Consider the following 17,252-nt stretch of genomic DNA (forward strand, 5'->3'; position numbering starts at 1 on the left):
ATTATCTCTGTGTGTATGTGTTATGTTAAGTCACTCAGTGGTTTCTGACTCTTTGTGACCCCATGGACTGTAGCCAGGGTCCTCTGTCCTTGGGATTTTCTAGGCAAGAATACTGGAGTGGGCTGCCATTTCCTCCTCTAGGGGATCTTCCTGACCCAGGGATCAAATCTGGTCTCCCACATTGCAGGCAGACTCTTTACTGTCTGAACCACTAGGGGAGCCTAATTATCTCTAAGTAGGTATATTTCTGGGGACTCAGAAGAAGTGTCTTATGTTGAACTTTAAATTCAGATTCCATTGTGGCAGCTCCCTTGTGTTGGGTGTCCATCCTTAAATTAAGATTGAAGTTAGCCCTTTGGGAGAGTTGTTTGCAATATTTGTGGACAAAAGTGACTAGTTGGAATGCTAGAGAAATTGCAATGGCTGTTCAGTAGTTCATCAAACACCCACCAGCCTAAATATGCTCCAGAGAGGTTTTTTTTTTTTTTTCCCTTCCTGAGGCTTCGTTTTGGCTTCAATCTCATTCCAAGACCCCAGTCTGTCAACAGAGAAGCTCTCTATATCAAGCATCAGTGAGGAGACATAATTACTACTAAAACTGAAGCAGGCACTATGAAATTTTTTCGTTTCAGTGTGGAAGTACAAGATGAAGGGTTCAATATTAAGTCAGTCAGTCAATTGGTCGCTGTGTGTTACAGTTATTGGCATTAAGATCACTAATACAGCTTCTTGAAAAATAACTGAAGTATTATAGTTACTCCTGAGTAGACATATTCTCAACGAGTTGATTATATTTATGTGTTTTCTTGCAAACTCCGGCGGTATTTCTCAAGATTTTTAGGTGTCAACATATGGTTTCAATTTCTCTGAAATATATAGCATAGCTTGTTCTCAGAGAAAACGCTGCCAAACAGGACTTGTAAATGGATCTTGAGGTAAAACTTAACATCTCCTTCTTTCCTATAAGGCTTCTTGGCTACCGCCAGTGTGACCACCTTGTATGGAAAAATCACACCATTACCCAAATGAAGCTTTCTCAACTGAAAAGGGGAACACCTTTCCCTTTCTTATGGATACGAATGCATACTACAGCGGGGCTTCTCAGGCAGATCCTGTGGTAAAGAAGCCGCCTGTCAATGCAGGATTCATAAGAGATGCAGGTTCGATCCCTGGGTCAGGAAGATCTCTTGGAATAGGAAATGGAAACCTACTCCAGTATTCCTGCCTAAAAAATTCCATTTACAGAGGAGTCTGGCAGGCTATGGTCCATGGGGTTGCAAAAAGTCAGGCATGACTGGGCATCTGAGCATACTACAACAGAATTTTTGCCCATTAAGAAGATAAAAATATCGACATGTTTAGCTACTTGAAATTGCTGTCATTGTGATCAATTTCATAACAACTCACAGTAAAGGAATCAGGCCGCCAAAATTAACAAAACAGAATAGTTTCAGTAGAAGAAAATTTTTAGTCATGCTAAAATCTCCATGGAATGCTGCTGCTCCAAACACAGAAAAATGGGAAAAAGAAAAAAAGAAGTTGCATTCTATTTCTAATAAAATATTGCCAGAAATTGTGATAATGTATTTCCCGCTGGACTAAATATTTATAGAGAATTGTTTATCTTTAAGGTACATTTCAAATTCACTCTGTGCATTTACTTAATACACATTCAAAGCTTTCTGTTTATCTTTAGTGTGTGTATGTGTGTATGCCTGTGTGTACACAAATATACATAACATGAGTATTTATCTGTTTTTAAAAGAATAAAACTCTGGAATGTAAATTTAAAAATTTAGTTTGACATTTGTATGTTTTGTCTGTGTTATAACCCAAATCCAAATGATGCATGGATCCATTTTATACCTAATGGCATGCTGTAGATACTTTCCTGTGTTATAAATTCTCAGGGAATACGGAGCCAGCTCGCCTCATTGGTTCGGGATGGCATGTGTCTCAGTATAATCTGTGCGTGCCCATTACTGATGAAGACACACCATGGTTCATATAGGGAAAGATTTTTAACTTTTGCTTTTGTGCTTCGGTGAATGAGAAGACAAAGCTGGTGAGTAAAGGGGCGGAGGTTGTTTATGAGAATTTCTCTAAGTTCCAAATGATGATCTTGAAGCTATAAACAACCCAGCAGTCCATTAAACCGTATCCCTAAATTATTCGAGATTCACATGCTTGGCCACCTTCACACTGTTATTATTTTGTCTCAGACCAATGGCGTTTATAAAATACGTAAGTAGAGACAGACTAAATAGAAGTGGACAGCGCTGTGCTTCAGTGAGAACAGTATGTGTTCGGTGCATTTGCCGCCCCAAGATCAGGAACGTGTTGGGGAAAACTGACTCTAGTAACTTCAACTAGTTTAGCAGGTTCTTTCTTCCGATTATCGAAATAAAAGCGAGAATAGGTAGAAAAAGTGGCAAAACACAGAGAAGCAAAGATAATAAAATTAAGACCTTCCATAAGTCACTACCCAGAAATATGAGACTATTCATGCATGTTTTTGTCTTTTTTTAAAGAAAACACTGGACAGATACTGTACATAGTTTGCTAAAAGACAAAGATGGCTCAAGACCATCTTTCCAGTAAATATTTTTCAAATCTCTCTCTCTTTTTACAGCATCTTGTTAAAATAAATTATAGCTGCTACATTTCTGGAACACACCAAATTGTAGATGTGAAAATTGTTGAACTTTTAACATAGTTCCAGTCTAATAGTTCCTCTTCTGATTTTTAAGTACTTGCAATAGAGAAGATGACTATTTATTGGATGCTTACGATGGGTCCAACACACTGCAAGGTGCCCTGTGTGGAAAACCTGGCCCAGAGTTTGGCAAACTCTATTTTGCGGCCAGCCCCAGTCCACTGCCCATTTTTGTAAATAAAGTTGTATTGGGACACAGTCACGCCCATTTGATTCCATATGCTTTCAGACGCTTTCCCCCTATGACAGCAGAGTTGAGTAGTTGCAGCAAACACAACATGTGCTGCAGAGCCTAAATTTCTATGTGCTAACCTCTGATACCAGTCTAGTAGATGAGGGAAAAGTCCCATAACTGCTGTTTCCAAATGGTAGCTACATTCTACATGAGACGGCTGAAAACCTGAAATCTGATAGTGTGACTGAGGAGCAGAACCTCTAATCTTGTTTAAATTTGATTAATTTAAATTTTAACAGAAACAGCTATCTGTGACTAGTGGCTATTGTACTGGATAGCATCCTTCTACAAGTCTTGGTCTGTAATAACCCAAAGCCCATGCTTCTGATGTGCAATTTCTGATAATTTCTGGAAGGCTAAAGATTTAGCAGCTCAAAAGTTAGTTGCTCCATCTTTTGTGGTTGCATTAAAAGTGCTGTACTTTAGCAATATATGGAAAGTTATCAAAGCAGTGCTTATTTTAATAAAGTTACTTCAGATAATCCAATGACAGCTAGACAGATGTAAAACCTTTTCCTCTGAACAAAATCAGAAAGTTATATTTTGCAACAGACAAATAAATTGTTCTTCTGTTGTTACTGTTATCCCAGTTTAGTTATTTAATAGAATAACTGAGACACAAAGAGAGAAATAAAGTATCCAAATCTCTGGGTTTCTTGTGAAATAATGAACCATAAAAACATGAGAATCCTTATCCATTCTCTCTACAAAACCATAGTGATCATCTTATAAGAAAAAAGTTTGAGTTTACACCATGTTGCAAAAGTGATATGCATTCAGAAACCGTATGTCGAGTATTGAATGGTGGTCTTTCCCAGCTTAGTGACGTGCCATCAACTATCTCCAGAGATGCCAGCCAGGGGTAGCAGCTGCCACTCCCAGTCTTGAACTAGAAATATAGTTTGTTCTTTCTGATTTCATAACCATTGAAAACACTTTTGTGACTCCTACAACTGCTCCAGGTCCTGGTATCTTGGCTCTTCTCCCCCCATAAGTCATGGGTCACGTGAAGTAGGAACTGCCTTTTGGTGACTAGATTTTAGAAGGTGTCTGGGTCCTCCAACATTCTTTCCTGTCATTAGTAATCAGTTCCTCTGGGATAAAATTTAACTGATCTGTTAAACAGAAAACATTTCAAAAGGTTAGATAACCAACGGAAATTAATTAATTATGATTAATGGTAATTAATGTGTAATTGATGCTGTTGCTTCCAGAGAACAAGAGTGATGGTGAGAAAGGTATTAAATGGAGGTTGGGGTGGGTTGGAAATGACGAACTATTAGCAGCACGTGGTTATTAAGATTAAACTTAAAAATATTTAATTAGAACAGAATTGTTTTACAGGGAAGGAAATGGCAGCCCACTCCAGTATTCTTGCCTGGAAAATTCCATGGACAGAGGAGCCTTGTGGGCTACAGTCCATGGGGTCGCAAAGAGTCAGACATGACTAATCACAGACACATATAATTGCTTTACATGCTGAATTAGTCTCTGCTGTACAACAACATGAATCAGCTACGAGTATACATATTCCCTCCCTCTGAAGCCTCTCTCGTATCCCCCATCCCAGCCCTCTAGGTCGCCAGAGAGCACAGAGCTGAGCTCCCTGTGCTATACAGCAGCTTCCCATTAGCTGTCTATTTTACACATGAGTGACGCCTCCCCGATGGCTCAGCAGGTAAAGAATCCCCCTGAAATGCAGGAGACACAGGAGACGTGGGTTCTCCTGGAGGAGGGCACGACAACCCACTCCAGTGTTCTTGCCTGGAGAATCCTATGGACAGAGGAGCCTGGCGGGCTACAGTCCACAGGGTCCCAGAGGGTTGGAAACGACAGAGCAGCTAAGCACTAACACTAGTGTGTATGTATAAATACCTGTATATATGTATATCAGCGCGACTAAACTTCCTGTAGGGCTTCCCAGGTGGCACTAGTGGTAAAGAACCCGCCTACCAATGCACTGGGCGTCCTTCTATCACTAGAAAAGCATCTTCAGAGCTCTCGTCTGTCTTTCAACACAGAAGAATCAATTGCCAGTTGCTGGAGGTACTGTGCAAGCCGGCCGGTAGCTGCGGAAGCCAGGCTGGAATTCAGGTTTGAGTTCTGGTTCTGACTGCCCGGTGATGTGCCTTGGGCACAGTAACTACACTTACAGGACCCGTGCTTTCATCTGTGAAATACCCACCGCTAATTCACGACAGCTTTCAGAAAATTTCTTGGTGGATGGTGAGAATGGCCTTAGCATTAGCTCTTGTTAACAGGAACACATCCAGGGCAGATGGATGATGGGGGAAGCCCTGCCCTGGGGGAGCTGGTGGGAAACACGGGCTTCCCTTCTGTCATGGGTGCTAACTTCAGCTGAAGGTAGTAGCTGTTTGGGCTGATTGTTGAGAATTCTAGTTTTCATTCAAGTTCAGTGAAAAAGAGATTTCCAAGTGTAGAGGGGGCATACTGTCCTATGTAGCATGCATTTTCATCCCTGGCCTAGTAAGATAAAGAAACAACAAAATCAGCATATTAATGAGTTAATTTTGCAAACTAGTGACCTCCCTTACAACATAGCTGCATAGCTGAGTGTAACTTAATATCTTTCATTCACAGGGTTTATCTCTTGAGTTATTTGCAAAGACCATTCAGACTACAATTTGTTCCATTTCTTGACATATTTTCCTCCCAACCAAAACACTGTGCTTTTCAATTTCACAAAACAGAATTGAGAAATTGTAAAGGAGACTTAAAGCATGATAACTGGGAGGGGATGAGTGTATTTTGGAAGAAGGATCATCTTTCGTTAGGGCCATCTATTTCTTAGTTGGCTCTCCAAAGTTCTGTTCATCATGTATATCGTTGCAAAAATACCTGGCTTTCTAATGATTTGAAAGCCTGTTTCTGTTTGCTTCAAGGCAAACAAGTGCTTTGTAAATGAAGAATGACCAGAATGGCCTAATCCATCATCCTAGCCAATAACAAATGTCCTCTCTGGATAGCCATTTACAAAATTACTGACAATACAAATCTTGATTGGAGCAAAAAAAAAAAAAAGAAAATCTGTAAGGTACAATTCTTTTAACTTAAATTAATCATACATAAATCTGTAGAGTTCCTTGGCCTTGAGTGTATGCACATGTGTGTACATCTTTGTCCATCCTGGGTACACCTCTGTATTTTATTGTCATATAGGTAAACGTATGTTGGAACTATATCGTTCTGAGTTTACTTGAATTATAGCAAGGAAATAGCTTCAATTAAGGGAAATAGCTTATAGCAAGGGGCTTGACTTTCGGTTTTTTTTCTATCCTTTTCCATTAAAAAAAAAAACAGTAAAATTGGAAAATTCTTACCATGAAATTAGTATTTATATAAATGGATTTTCTCCGTAGATAACTAAACAGTTAAATAAACCATTTGAAACCTCAGATGCGTTTTTTAACTGCAAAAACAGCGTTCCAAATTTCTAACTTACAGTTTGCAGCTAATTCATTAGTGTTGCCGCTCCCAGTTTAGCGAAATAACTGTGAGCTGTCATCATTCACTTTACCCATGAGATACAGATATGCTTGAATTAGACTACACTTTGATTTTTATTAAATGCAGCTTAATGATAAGTTATTTTCACAAAAAATACGTGTTATATGAATTTTTAGAGACAGAGTTAACTTGATATGGTCTTTGGAGCCAATATTTACAGATGATAAAATGTGAGTTCCTGTTGAACTAATATACCAGTACCAAAGTGTAGAAGCCATCTAACAGATTGTCACACAAATCAATTTCGTTTAAGAGTGTTTTCATTCCTTTCTTTTGATTTTCTAGCTTATAGTCATCCCCTCAAAGAATGGAGAAGTGGTGGGGAAAAGGGGCAGACCAAATTGTGTAATTCTAATCTAAAGTCAAGTGCTGTTAACATCGACGCGCATTTATTTATTAGTAATTGACTCCCTGTGCTTTTACATAATCAGTATTAGACTGGATATAATTTCCTGTGGTGTTTTTATTTCCTTAACTCTGTGTTGGAGCAAATGACACTTGAGTCTGTAAAGAGGACCCTAATGACTATGCGTGATCTCTCTGGTCCACAGCAGGACCCACGTGACTTTCTCCATCAGGGGCCACTTTATCCGTACGCTCTGTATCGGGCCCTCTGGTCTCCTTCCCGACTATGCAGCTCCAACTTTATAGGGCCAAAGTGGTTTGACTACCTATAGACAAATGTGCTTCCCTGCTGGCTCAGACGGTAAAGATGTGCCTGCTGTGTGGGAGACCCAGGTTCAATCCCTGGGTCAAGAAGATCCCCTGGAGGAGGAAATGGCAACCCACTCTAGTATTCTTGGCCCCGGAAATCCCATAGAGAGAGGAGCCTGGCGGGCTACAGTCCATGGGGTTGCAAAGAGTCAGATGTGACCGAGTGACTTTCACTCACCTACAAACAAATAGATATGGTTTTGGGGCCTTCCCTGGTGGTCCAGTGGCTAAGACTCTGTGCTCCCAAGGCAGGGGCCTGGGGTTCGATCCCTGGTCAGGGAACTAGATGCTCCATGCCATAACTAAAGATCCTGCATGCTGCAGCAAAAATCCCGCGGGCTACAGCCAAAGACCTTGAGCAGCCAAATAAATACATAATTAATACTTTAAAAAACTAATGGGGCTGTGTTCTAATAAAACCTTATTCATGAATACTGAATTTTGAATTTCACGTATTAGTCATGTATCACAAAAGAGGAGTCTTCTTTTTATGTTTTTCCAACCATTTAAAAATGTAAAAACCAGTCTAGACTCACAGGCTGTACAAAAGACAGAGGCCAGCTGGATCTGGCGTCTGGACCTTTGTTTGATGATCCCGGGTCTGCAGCTTCTCTCACTTGCAGTATTTCTGTGTCTCCCCTAGGCTGAGCGCTCCTAGGACAGCTGGGCCTTTGTTTATCTATTCTGATTCTACACAGAAACTTCTTATGGTATCTGAGATGAATGTCAAGAGTGTCGGTGGCTACTTTGGGGGTGAAAGTGTTAGTCCCTCAGTCATGTCTGACCCTTTGTGACCCCATGGACTGTAGCCCGCCAGGCTCCTCTGTCCATGCGGAATATCCATGCAAGAACACTGTAGTGGGTTGCCATGCCCTCCTCCAAGGGATCTTCCCAACTCAGGAATCAAACCCAGATCTCCTGCCCTACAGGCGGATTCTTTATGAGCTAAGGCACCAGGGAAGCCCTGGTCAGATACCTGATGCAGAAAATGTGTCACTAAAAATTCCCCGATTCAACTGAGGAAGTGCAATATTCAATTAACTACTTATTTTTCCAAAGCAATAAACTAGCAATGGCAATTATCTTCCTAGAAAGAATGATGAGTACGTGACAGGAATATTATTCCCTGCTAGGCTTGTAAGAGTACTGTGACCTAGGTCTGATACTGTTGATTTTAGAGATGAGAAAACTGAAACTTAAGAGATTTTAACTAACTTAGATCACATCGTCAACGGACGTGAAAATTTGAACTTGGGCCAGCCTGACCCACTCTGTATTCTTACACCATTAGGTCAAAGAGATAAGACTCGATCATTTATCACAGCTGCTTAAAGATCAGACGAGCAGGATTCAGTTTGTGGCAAAATTTCATTTCTGGCAAAATACTTGGCAAACACATACATGATGAAGTCAGCTTCCCAATATATGTAAAGATTCCTGTTTAGTGGTCGCACCCTGCTTCCACTGGTTCCCACAATAATATTCAACCTCATTGCAAAGATCTGTCTTGGAGGGAAGATTTGGGGAGAGAACCTGAGTTACTCTTCCTTTTCCCTCTAGTATTAAGAGCCAAACTTGAACATTCTCTTTTGCTAAGAGGAAGGGAAAAAAAAATTCCCATGAGAGCACGCTGAGACAACGCGATTTGCATATCTTAACAGCCTCCCAGAGTGCCCTGCAAGCGGAGAACAGTTGAAGGCTATAGAGTTCCTTTGACACAGGATAACCAGCGGAAATTGCCGCCCATGTTAATTTGAAACAGAATGAGATGGCAACACTGAGGTGCCTTGAGGAAGGGCACAAAGAGGGCCTTCTCCGGTCTGCGAGGTGCTGACAGTGTGGGTGAGGGTCCATCCTGTGCAGCTGAGGGGAGCAGCCGCACATCCTGAAGTCTCCACACCTGGATGGGGCTGGGGGGACCCGGCGAGAAGCCTCCCCCAGCCGCGTTCTCACAGGGACGCTGCAAACCCCCTGAGGCATCTGCAGCTGGCGCACTCAGGAGCCCAGTGCAAGGAGAGAAAACCCCTTTTCAGAAAGGCTCGTTTATCAACGCAAATAAAAGTTAAGCTTTTTAATAAATCCTCTCCACGGTCCTGTGTTGAAGAGATCTATTTTTGCATTATAGCTCTTCCTAGGGACTTGGAAGCTATCTTCTTTTTTGCCGTCAACGTTCTTGAGTTCCAAGTACCATCTGAAAACAGACAGGCATTAGTTCCTATGTAAACTATTTGACCATTCCTCGTGGAATTTCATTTTCTATTTGCTTCCCCATTACAAATATCATCTTGGCTGGATCCATAGGTAATTCCAAATGGAATTCATGGAGAATTCTACAGAGGTGGCGCTAGTGGTAAAGAATCTGCCTGACAATGCAAGAGACGAAAGACATGGGGGTTTGACCCCTGGCTCAGGAAGATCCCCTGGAGAAGGGCATGGCAACCCACTCCAGCATTATTGCCTGGAGAGTCCCATGGACAGAGGAGCCTGGTGGGCTACAGTTCATGTGGTCACAGAAAGTCAGAGGTGACAGAATGCGCGCACACACATATACACACAGTAACATTTGATAAAACACGGGATCTATCTATCTTTCTCAGATATTGACCTGTGATTGCCCTCCAAAATAATCAGATTCAGTGTATCCATTAAATTGGAGATCGAGGTCTCAAAGACGTGTGATTAAAGTACTGACTCGGGAAACAGAAAAGAATTCTTTCCAAGTGATGAGAGGCATCCTGGGGAGAAAGTATAGGAAAGAAAACTAACTACTTCAGAGCAGGGTCTGTTTTCCTGTAACCTATGGAGCAGTGACATACAGCCTCTTAATGCATAGGACCGGCAGGAGGTTAAACAGAATAAAAATGGCATCCATCATTGTGGAGGTGTGCGGTGCAAAGCCACACATAACAAAATAATATACTACTCAGGTTCAGACGCACTGCCTTGGAAGTGACCCTAAAACATTTTTTAGTAAAAGGTAAAAGAAAAGAAATACAGAGAAAAAGAAAAGAAGCATATGTAAATTAAAAAATAAAAACTTTTTAGAAAAAAGTGAGATAAGAATAAATAACGAAGGGAAAATAGTTTCCTCTGGTTGTATCCTGAATTCCCAGCCTACACAATTGACATAGATTAAAAGACTAAAGAAAAAAAGAAAAAGAAAAAATCCTGGCTCTCACCCTGGAAGCACTTTTAACTTGTTTCAGGATCAAGTGATGTGAACTGATAGCCCAACCTGGAGGAGCATCTCTAACTCGAAACTGTAACATCAGGGACTTTCCTGGTGGCCCAGAGGCTAAGATGCAATGCAGGGGACTCAGGTTCGATCCCTGGTCAGGGAACTAGATCCCACGTGTGGCAACTAAGGGTTCATGTGCTGCAACTAAAGATCCTGCCTGCTGCAAGAAAGATGGAAGGTCCTTACTGCCAAAACTAAGACCTGGTGCAGAATAAATTGAAAATAATAAGAGAATGTAGCATCAGCTTCAGGGGCAATGATATTAAATACTCTTCAGAGAAAGGAAACATCTCTATCCGGGACCTGGTAACTCTAGAAGACCGACCCGAGCCTCAGTGGTAGGATGGAACTTGTGTTGACAGACAGGAAGTGGGGAGAAGTCCAGAAAAGGAATCATCCTAAGATAAGATTTCCAGGAGGAAAGGAATAAGCAAACCTGTTTGAGTCTGGCTACTGCAGGAGACAGAAGGAGATCAAGTCCTGTAGTTTGATGAGAAAGGCGCTGGAGCTTTGTAAACACCCAGAATGGAGGAAACATACTATAAGGCTATTGTTCATGTTTGCATTTTTCTCTCAAAGTGCTCAGCTTTAAGAAACACTTTAAGACAAGGTTAATGCAGGGAGAAGAAAGATAAATCCTCCAATCCACTGAATCTTCCCAGAGATGTCATGTGGGAGGCATGTTCAGAGACTGGCAGTGACCTGCCCTTGCTTCTATCACCAGTCACATCCACAACTGGGTGTTGTTTTGGCTTTATTTTGGGGGGCTCCAAAATCACTGCAGATGGTGATTGCAGCCATGAAATTAAAAGACACTTACTCCTTGGAAGGAAAAGTATAACCAACCTAGGCAGCATGTTAAAAAGCAGAGACATTACTTTGTCAGCAAAGGTCCGTCTAGTCAAGGCTACGGTTTTCCCAGTTGTCATGTGTGGATGTGAGAGTTGGACTATAAAAAAAGCTGAGTGCCGAAGAATTGATGCTTTTGAACCGTGGTGTTGGAGAAGACTCTTGAGAGTCCACTGGACTGCATGGAAATCCAACCAGTCCATCCTAAAGGAGATCAGTCCTGGGTGTTCATTGGAAGGACTGCTGTTGAAGCTGAAACTCCAATACTTTGGCCACCTCATGCAAAGAGCTGACTCATTTGAAAAGATCCTGATGCTGGGAAAGATTGAAGGCAGGAGGAGAAGGGGACGACAGAGGATGAGATGGTTAGATGGCATCACCGATTCAATGGACATGAGTTTGGGTGAACTCCAGGAGTTGGTGATGGACAGGGAGGCCTGGCGTGCTGTGGTTCATGTGGTCACAGAGAGTCAGACACGACTTAGCGACTAAACTGAACTGAGTGACCTTCCCAAGGATGGAGCTTAAGGTGGCACTTCTAGTCAAAGGAAAAACCCCGGAATTTGACCCCAGGTCTCATTTCCAAACTATTCTGAGATGTGGAGAACAATGGAAAATACGTTTAGATAACTGATGCTACTGTTTTGCCTCCCCAGTTTTGTTATCATTGACATATAATGCTCCGTAGGTATGGGCTGCATGCATGTTGATTTCATACACTTACATACTGCAAAATGATGACAACTTTGTGGTGAGCTGATACCACCATCGTCTCACAAAATCACCACTTCTTTCTGCGGTGAGGACATTTAAGATCTGCCCTGAAAGGGGTCATTTTTTGAAGCATTTGGTGAATATGAACATGTTTTTAAAATTCAGTGAAAATTGTGCTTGTTCGTATATGGCGCAACACCATAGCTTTGACTCTATAGACAATTTGGCCACCTGATGCGAAGAGCTGACTCATTGGAAAAAAAAACCCTGATACTGGGAAAGACTGAGGGCAGGTGGAGAAAGGAGCAAGAGAGGGTGAGATGGCTGGAAGGCATCACCCACTCAATGGACATAAACCTGAGCAAACCGTGGGAGACAGTGAAGGACAGGGAAGCCTGTCAGGATACAGTCCATGTGATCCCAAAAGGATTGGACATGACTTAGTGACTAAAACAACAATCACCTAATACTTTTGCGTTTCTCAATTAACACAAATCATTTGGGGGGCTGAACTGACAAAAAATAATTAAAGGAAAAAAAAAATGTTGCCTAGCTATGTACTGAATGGAATTATGCCACCCCATCTGTCCAGCTGAAATCTAAACTCAGAATTACTGTTGTGCATAAAATGAAAACACTAACTTTTAATTAGTTGGCTAAAAGAAAATGCCACGGCATGGGAAAATGAAACTTCACAAAAATAAGGATTAGATTAGAAGTGTGGGTTAGCACCCACAGCTTCAGGGGTTCCTGTGAGCTCCGACAGCTCTCAAATTGCTTAAGTAGTTAGTAAGGTGACTGTAACATTGACCAGCAAATGACATAAATCCAGAATTAATTATAAAGACTTAAATAAGTGAAAAGAAAGGGGTTCCCTGGACCCGGGTTTATTGTGAGATGTTGACATAATGAAATTTTAATCAATGTGTTTCGTTAAGGAAGAATTAATTGCATATCATATTGCAAAAAATAGAGTACAATCGTAGAGTAAATCGTAAAGTCTTCTGATTTCAGAATATTATTATTAAAGTGGATCACTCGTATCTCGATTTTCTGAGAAAATTTATTTAGTTTGGGGTTTTATCAAGCCTCTTTTCAACGTGTGATGTTGACTATAACTAAGCAATACTTACAAGCTCTCCCAAGGGGCCTCTTTCATTTTGGAGGGAACAGTCCATCTTCCCATCTCTACAACTCCTGAAATGCTGTTCTCTCCTCTAATTTGGAGAAAGTTGGTATTTATGGACTATTTTTAATTTATAAAGTGATGAGGGATGCTCTGGGCTTTCCTGATGACTCAAAGGGGTAAAGAATCTGCCTGCCAATGCAGGAGACTCAGGTTCAATCCCTGGGTTGGGAAGATCCTCTGGAGTAGGAAATGGCAACCCACTCCAGTATTGTTGCCTGGAGAATCCCATGGACAGAGGAGCTTACGGGCTACAACATATGGGGCCACAAAGAGTCGGACCTGACTCAGTGACTAGAAAACAGTAACAACAAAAGGCCTGATACCTGACCAGCGCTTTTGCCCAGAGCTTGCCAACGTGTTTCAGAGGATCTAATTCTAAATCGGCTCGGCTGCTTACTTGCCTCACCTCTTTCTGCTCCAGTGACAGTAAAGGCTCTGGTCCAAGCTCTCCCCAAACTCTGCCTGCCTCCCGACAGACCTCCTTGCTTTCCCACGTGGTCCTTCGAGCCACAGCGTCTGCTCCCTTCTCTTGGGAGCTGTGGGTAACAAACCAGCTTTTCAGCGGCAATCGTCTCCTATGTGTTGGAGTCACCACACCTGAATACAGACCAAATTCTAGGAACGTTACAAGACGAGTACCCAGGGTGGACCCAAAGTCCTCTGATTGCGCAAATTTCCCTCGATCCCTCCTTTGAACCCAAGGGGCATTTTCTTTCCCTTTACTCTCAATTTTAAAACACTAAAAGCTTCATAGGAAATTACAAAGAAAATGTACAGGGAAGTCTCAAACAACTTTCTCCCAGCCTCCTCCAATATCTGTACCTCCTAAAACTAGAATTCAGGATCACAAGTAGGAAATCAACATTAGTACAACCTACAGAAATTCAGACTTGACTGTTTATATATTTAATTGTGTGTGTGTATGTGTGTACGTAGCTCTGCACAATTTTATCACATCTGCAGCTTCTCTAAGCACAATCACAATCAAGATACTCAACTACAGCATCACCATGAGGCTCTCTCCAATGACCCATGGCAGCCACGTCTACCTTTCCCAACCCCAGGAAACATCTAATCTATCCTTCATCTCTGTAAACATTATTTTGCTGGTGTTATATAAATGGAATTATGTAGCATGTATGCTTTTAAGATGAGCTATTTTCACTAAGCATTATTTCCTGGAGGTTATTAAGCCAAGTGCTTGCATTTACTCCTTGTTAATGTTGAATAGTATTCACTAGTATATAAGTTAAATAAGCAGGGTGACAATATACAGCCTTAACGCACTCCTTTTCCTATTTGGAACCAGTCTGTTGTTCCACGTCCAGTTCCAACTGTTGCTTCCTGATCTGCATACAGGTTTCTCAAGAGGCAGGTCAGGTGGTCTGGTATTCCCATATCTTTCAGAATTTTCCACAGTTTATTATGATCCACACAGTCAAAGGCCTTGGCATAGTCAAAATCTTATATGCAGAGTACATCATGAGAAACACTGGGCTGGAAGAAACACAAGCTAGAATCAAGATTGCCAGGAGAAATATCAATAACCTCAGATATACAGATGACACCACCCTTATGGCAGAAAGTGAAGAAGAACTAAAGAGCCTCTTGATGAAAGTGAAAGAGGAGAGTGAAAAGTTGGCGTAAAGATCAACATTCAAAAAACTAAGATCATGGCATCCGGTCCCATCACTTCATGGCAAATAGATGGGGAAACAGTGGAAACAGTGGCTGACTTTATTTTTTGGGGGCTCCAAAATCACTGCAGATGGTGATTGCAGCCATGAAATTAAAAGACGCTTACTCCTTGGAAGGAAAGTTATGACCAACTTAGACAGTATATTAAAAAGCAGAGACATTACTTTGTCAACAAAGGTCCATCTAGTCAAGGCTATGGTTTTTCCAGTGGTCATGTGTGGATGTGAAAGTTGGACTATAAAGAAAGCTGAGTGCTGAAGAATTGATGCTTTTGAACTGTGGTGTTGGAGAAGACTCTTGATGCTTTTGAACTGTGGTGTTGGAGAAGACTCCTTGAACTGCAAGGAGATCCAACCAGTCCATCCTAAAGGAGATCAGCCCTGGGTGTTCATTGGAAGGACTGATGTTGAAGCTGAAACTCCAACACTTTGGCCACCTCATGTGAAGAGCTGACTCATTTGAAAAGACCCTGATGCTGGGAAAGATTGGGGGCAGGAGGAGAAGGGGACGACAGAGGATGAGATGGTTGGATGGCATCACCGACTCAATGGACATGGGTTTAGGTGGACTCAGGGAGTGGTGTTGGACAGGGAGGCCTGGTGTGCTGCGGTTCATGGGGTCACAAAGAGTCGGACACAACTAAGCAACTGAACTAAACTGAACTGAATTCACTAGTATAGATGCACTATAGTTTGTTTAGCCATTTATCCACTGACAAACATCTGTGTAATCTCCAGGGTAGAGTCACTATAAGTAAAACTGTGGATGTTTGTGGACAAGTTTCTGTGTGATACACTGATGGCTCCCATGAAACACACCTCCTGATATTCACACCCTTATGTAGTCCCTCTCCTTAAAAATGGGTGGGATCTGAGGATCACAGTAACCAGTACAGGAGGCAGAAGTGACAAGCTTAGTCCTGAGCCTAACCTTTAGGAAGCGTCTGCTCTGGAAGAGCCTGGGAACCCAGTGCTATAAGGAGACCCAAGCTAGTCACACAGAGAGGTTTAGGGGAGAAGAACCAAGAAATTGATTCAGAAGTGAACCAACTGGCTGGCTGACACAGATATATTAATATCAGAGTTCCAACAATCATCAACCTGCCTGCCACGTGAGTGAGCCTGCTTGGAAGTACATACATAAATCTCAGTGATGCCATTGAAGCCGATGAGCTGTGCTTGCAAAGCATAGGCCAAATGGCAGAATCATGACCACATAAAGAAAATGGTTATCATTTTCAGCCGCTAAGTTGTCAGTAAGAACACGGTTATCATTTTAAGCTGGTAAGTTTTCAGTAAGTTTGTCCTTCCAAGACTGCGTGGTTGTCGTGGTGGTGGCCACACGCACAGTAGCCCACCAGGCTCCTCTGCCCGTGGGATTCTCCAGACAAGAATACTGGAGTGGGTTGCCATTTTCTTCTCCAGGGGATCTTCCCGATTCAGGAATTGAACCCAGGTCTCCTGCATTGCAGGCAGATTCTTTACCGACTGAGCTACGAGGGAATTCTTAATTAAAACTGTATAATATAACTGGAACAGAAATATGCATCCTGGTATAAGTAGGTCCCGAATACACATTAGTTTTTATATTAATTTGCTAAAATACAGCTCTCAACTATCTGCATTTAAATAGGCAAACTGCAACAGTGTATTCCTTTTTTAAAAGCTGAAGTCATTTATTTGAGATGCTACTCCTTTTTTAAAAAAAATTTTTTGGCTGCTGTACCACACAGCATGTGGGATCTTAGTTGCCTCACTAGGGATTGAACCCGTGTCCCCTGCAGTGGAAGCGTGGAATCTCAACCAATGGACCTCCAGGGAAGTCCCGTAACAGTGCTCTTTTACATAGTGTGTGTATATTGTATTTGGATACTCTAGAAATGCTCTGAATCTGGAATCAGAATATTCAAGACCAATAGTGTTTTGAAACATCACATGGACAATGGTTAGGACAAAAAAAAAGAAAAACTGCTATAAAATTATTTTGCATGCTGTAAAACATTAGACAATTATAAGGTATTTTTGCAGTGGCTCACAAAGAATGTAGCTGTCGATTGATAAATAGGTACAAAGAAAACACAGATGTTAACTACATCTTTTTAAAAAAAAATTTATTTATTTATTTATTTTAATCAGAGGCTAATTACTTTACGGTATTGTGGTGGTTTTTGCTGTACATTGACATGAATCCACCACGGGTATACATGTGCCCCCCATCCTGAACCCCTCTCCCACCTCCCTCCCCATCCCATCCCTCAGGGTCATCCCAGTGCACCAGCCCTGAGCACCCTGCCTCATGCATCAAACCTGGACTGGCGATCTATTTCACGTATGGTAATATACATGTTTCAATGCTGTTCTCTCAGATATTT

The 17,252-nt window shown here is 41.7% G+C and overlaps 1 protein-coding gene across 3 annotated transcripts in view; it reads right to left on the bottom strand.

The window, feature by feature from the left end:
- Window positions 1-17,252, bottom strand: part of LOC145543544 (uncharacterized) — a 677,688-nt gene that overhangs the window by 256,447 nt on the left and 403,989 nt on the right. Inside the window, exon 5 of one of the 3 annotated variants that reach the window (XM_081585340.1) lies at window positions 3,522-4,066. The exons of the other annotated variants lie outside the window; for them this stretch is intronic. Coding sequence (XP_081441466.1) covers window positions 4,030-4,066 — 37 coding nt within the window. The 3' untranslated portion in view covers window positions 3,522-4,029. Of the gene's footprint in view, window positions 1-3,521; window positions 4,067-17,252 lie in introns of those variants that run through there. 3 annotated transcript variants of the gene reach the window in all.

Source organism: Giraffa tippelskirchi, chromosome 3 (assembly GCF_054371585.1).
Source record: "Giraffa tippelskirchi isolate mGirTip1 chromosome 3, T2T-mGirTip1v1.2.pri, whole genome shotgun sequence".
Classification (NCBI taxonomy): domain Eukaryota; kingdom Metazoa; phylum Chordata; class Mammalia; order Artiodactyla; family Giraffidae; genus Giraffa; species Giraffa tippelskirchi.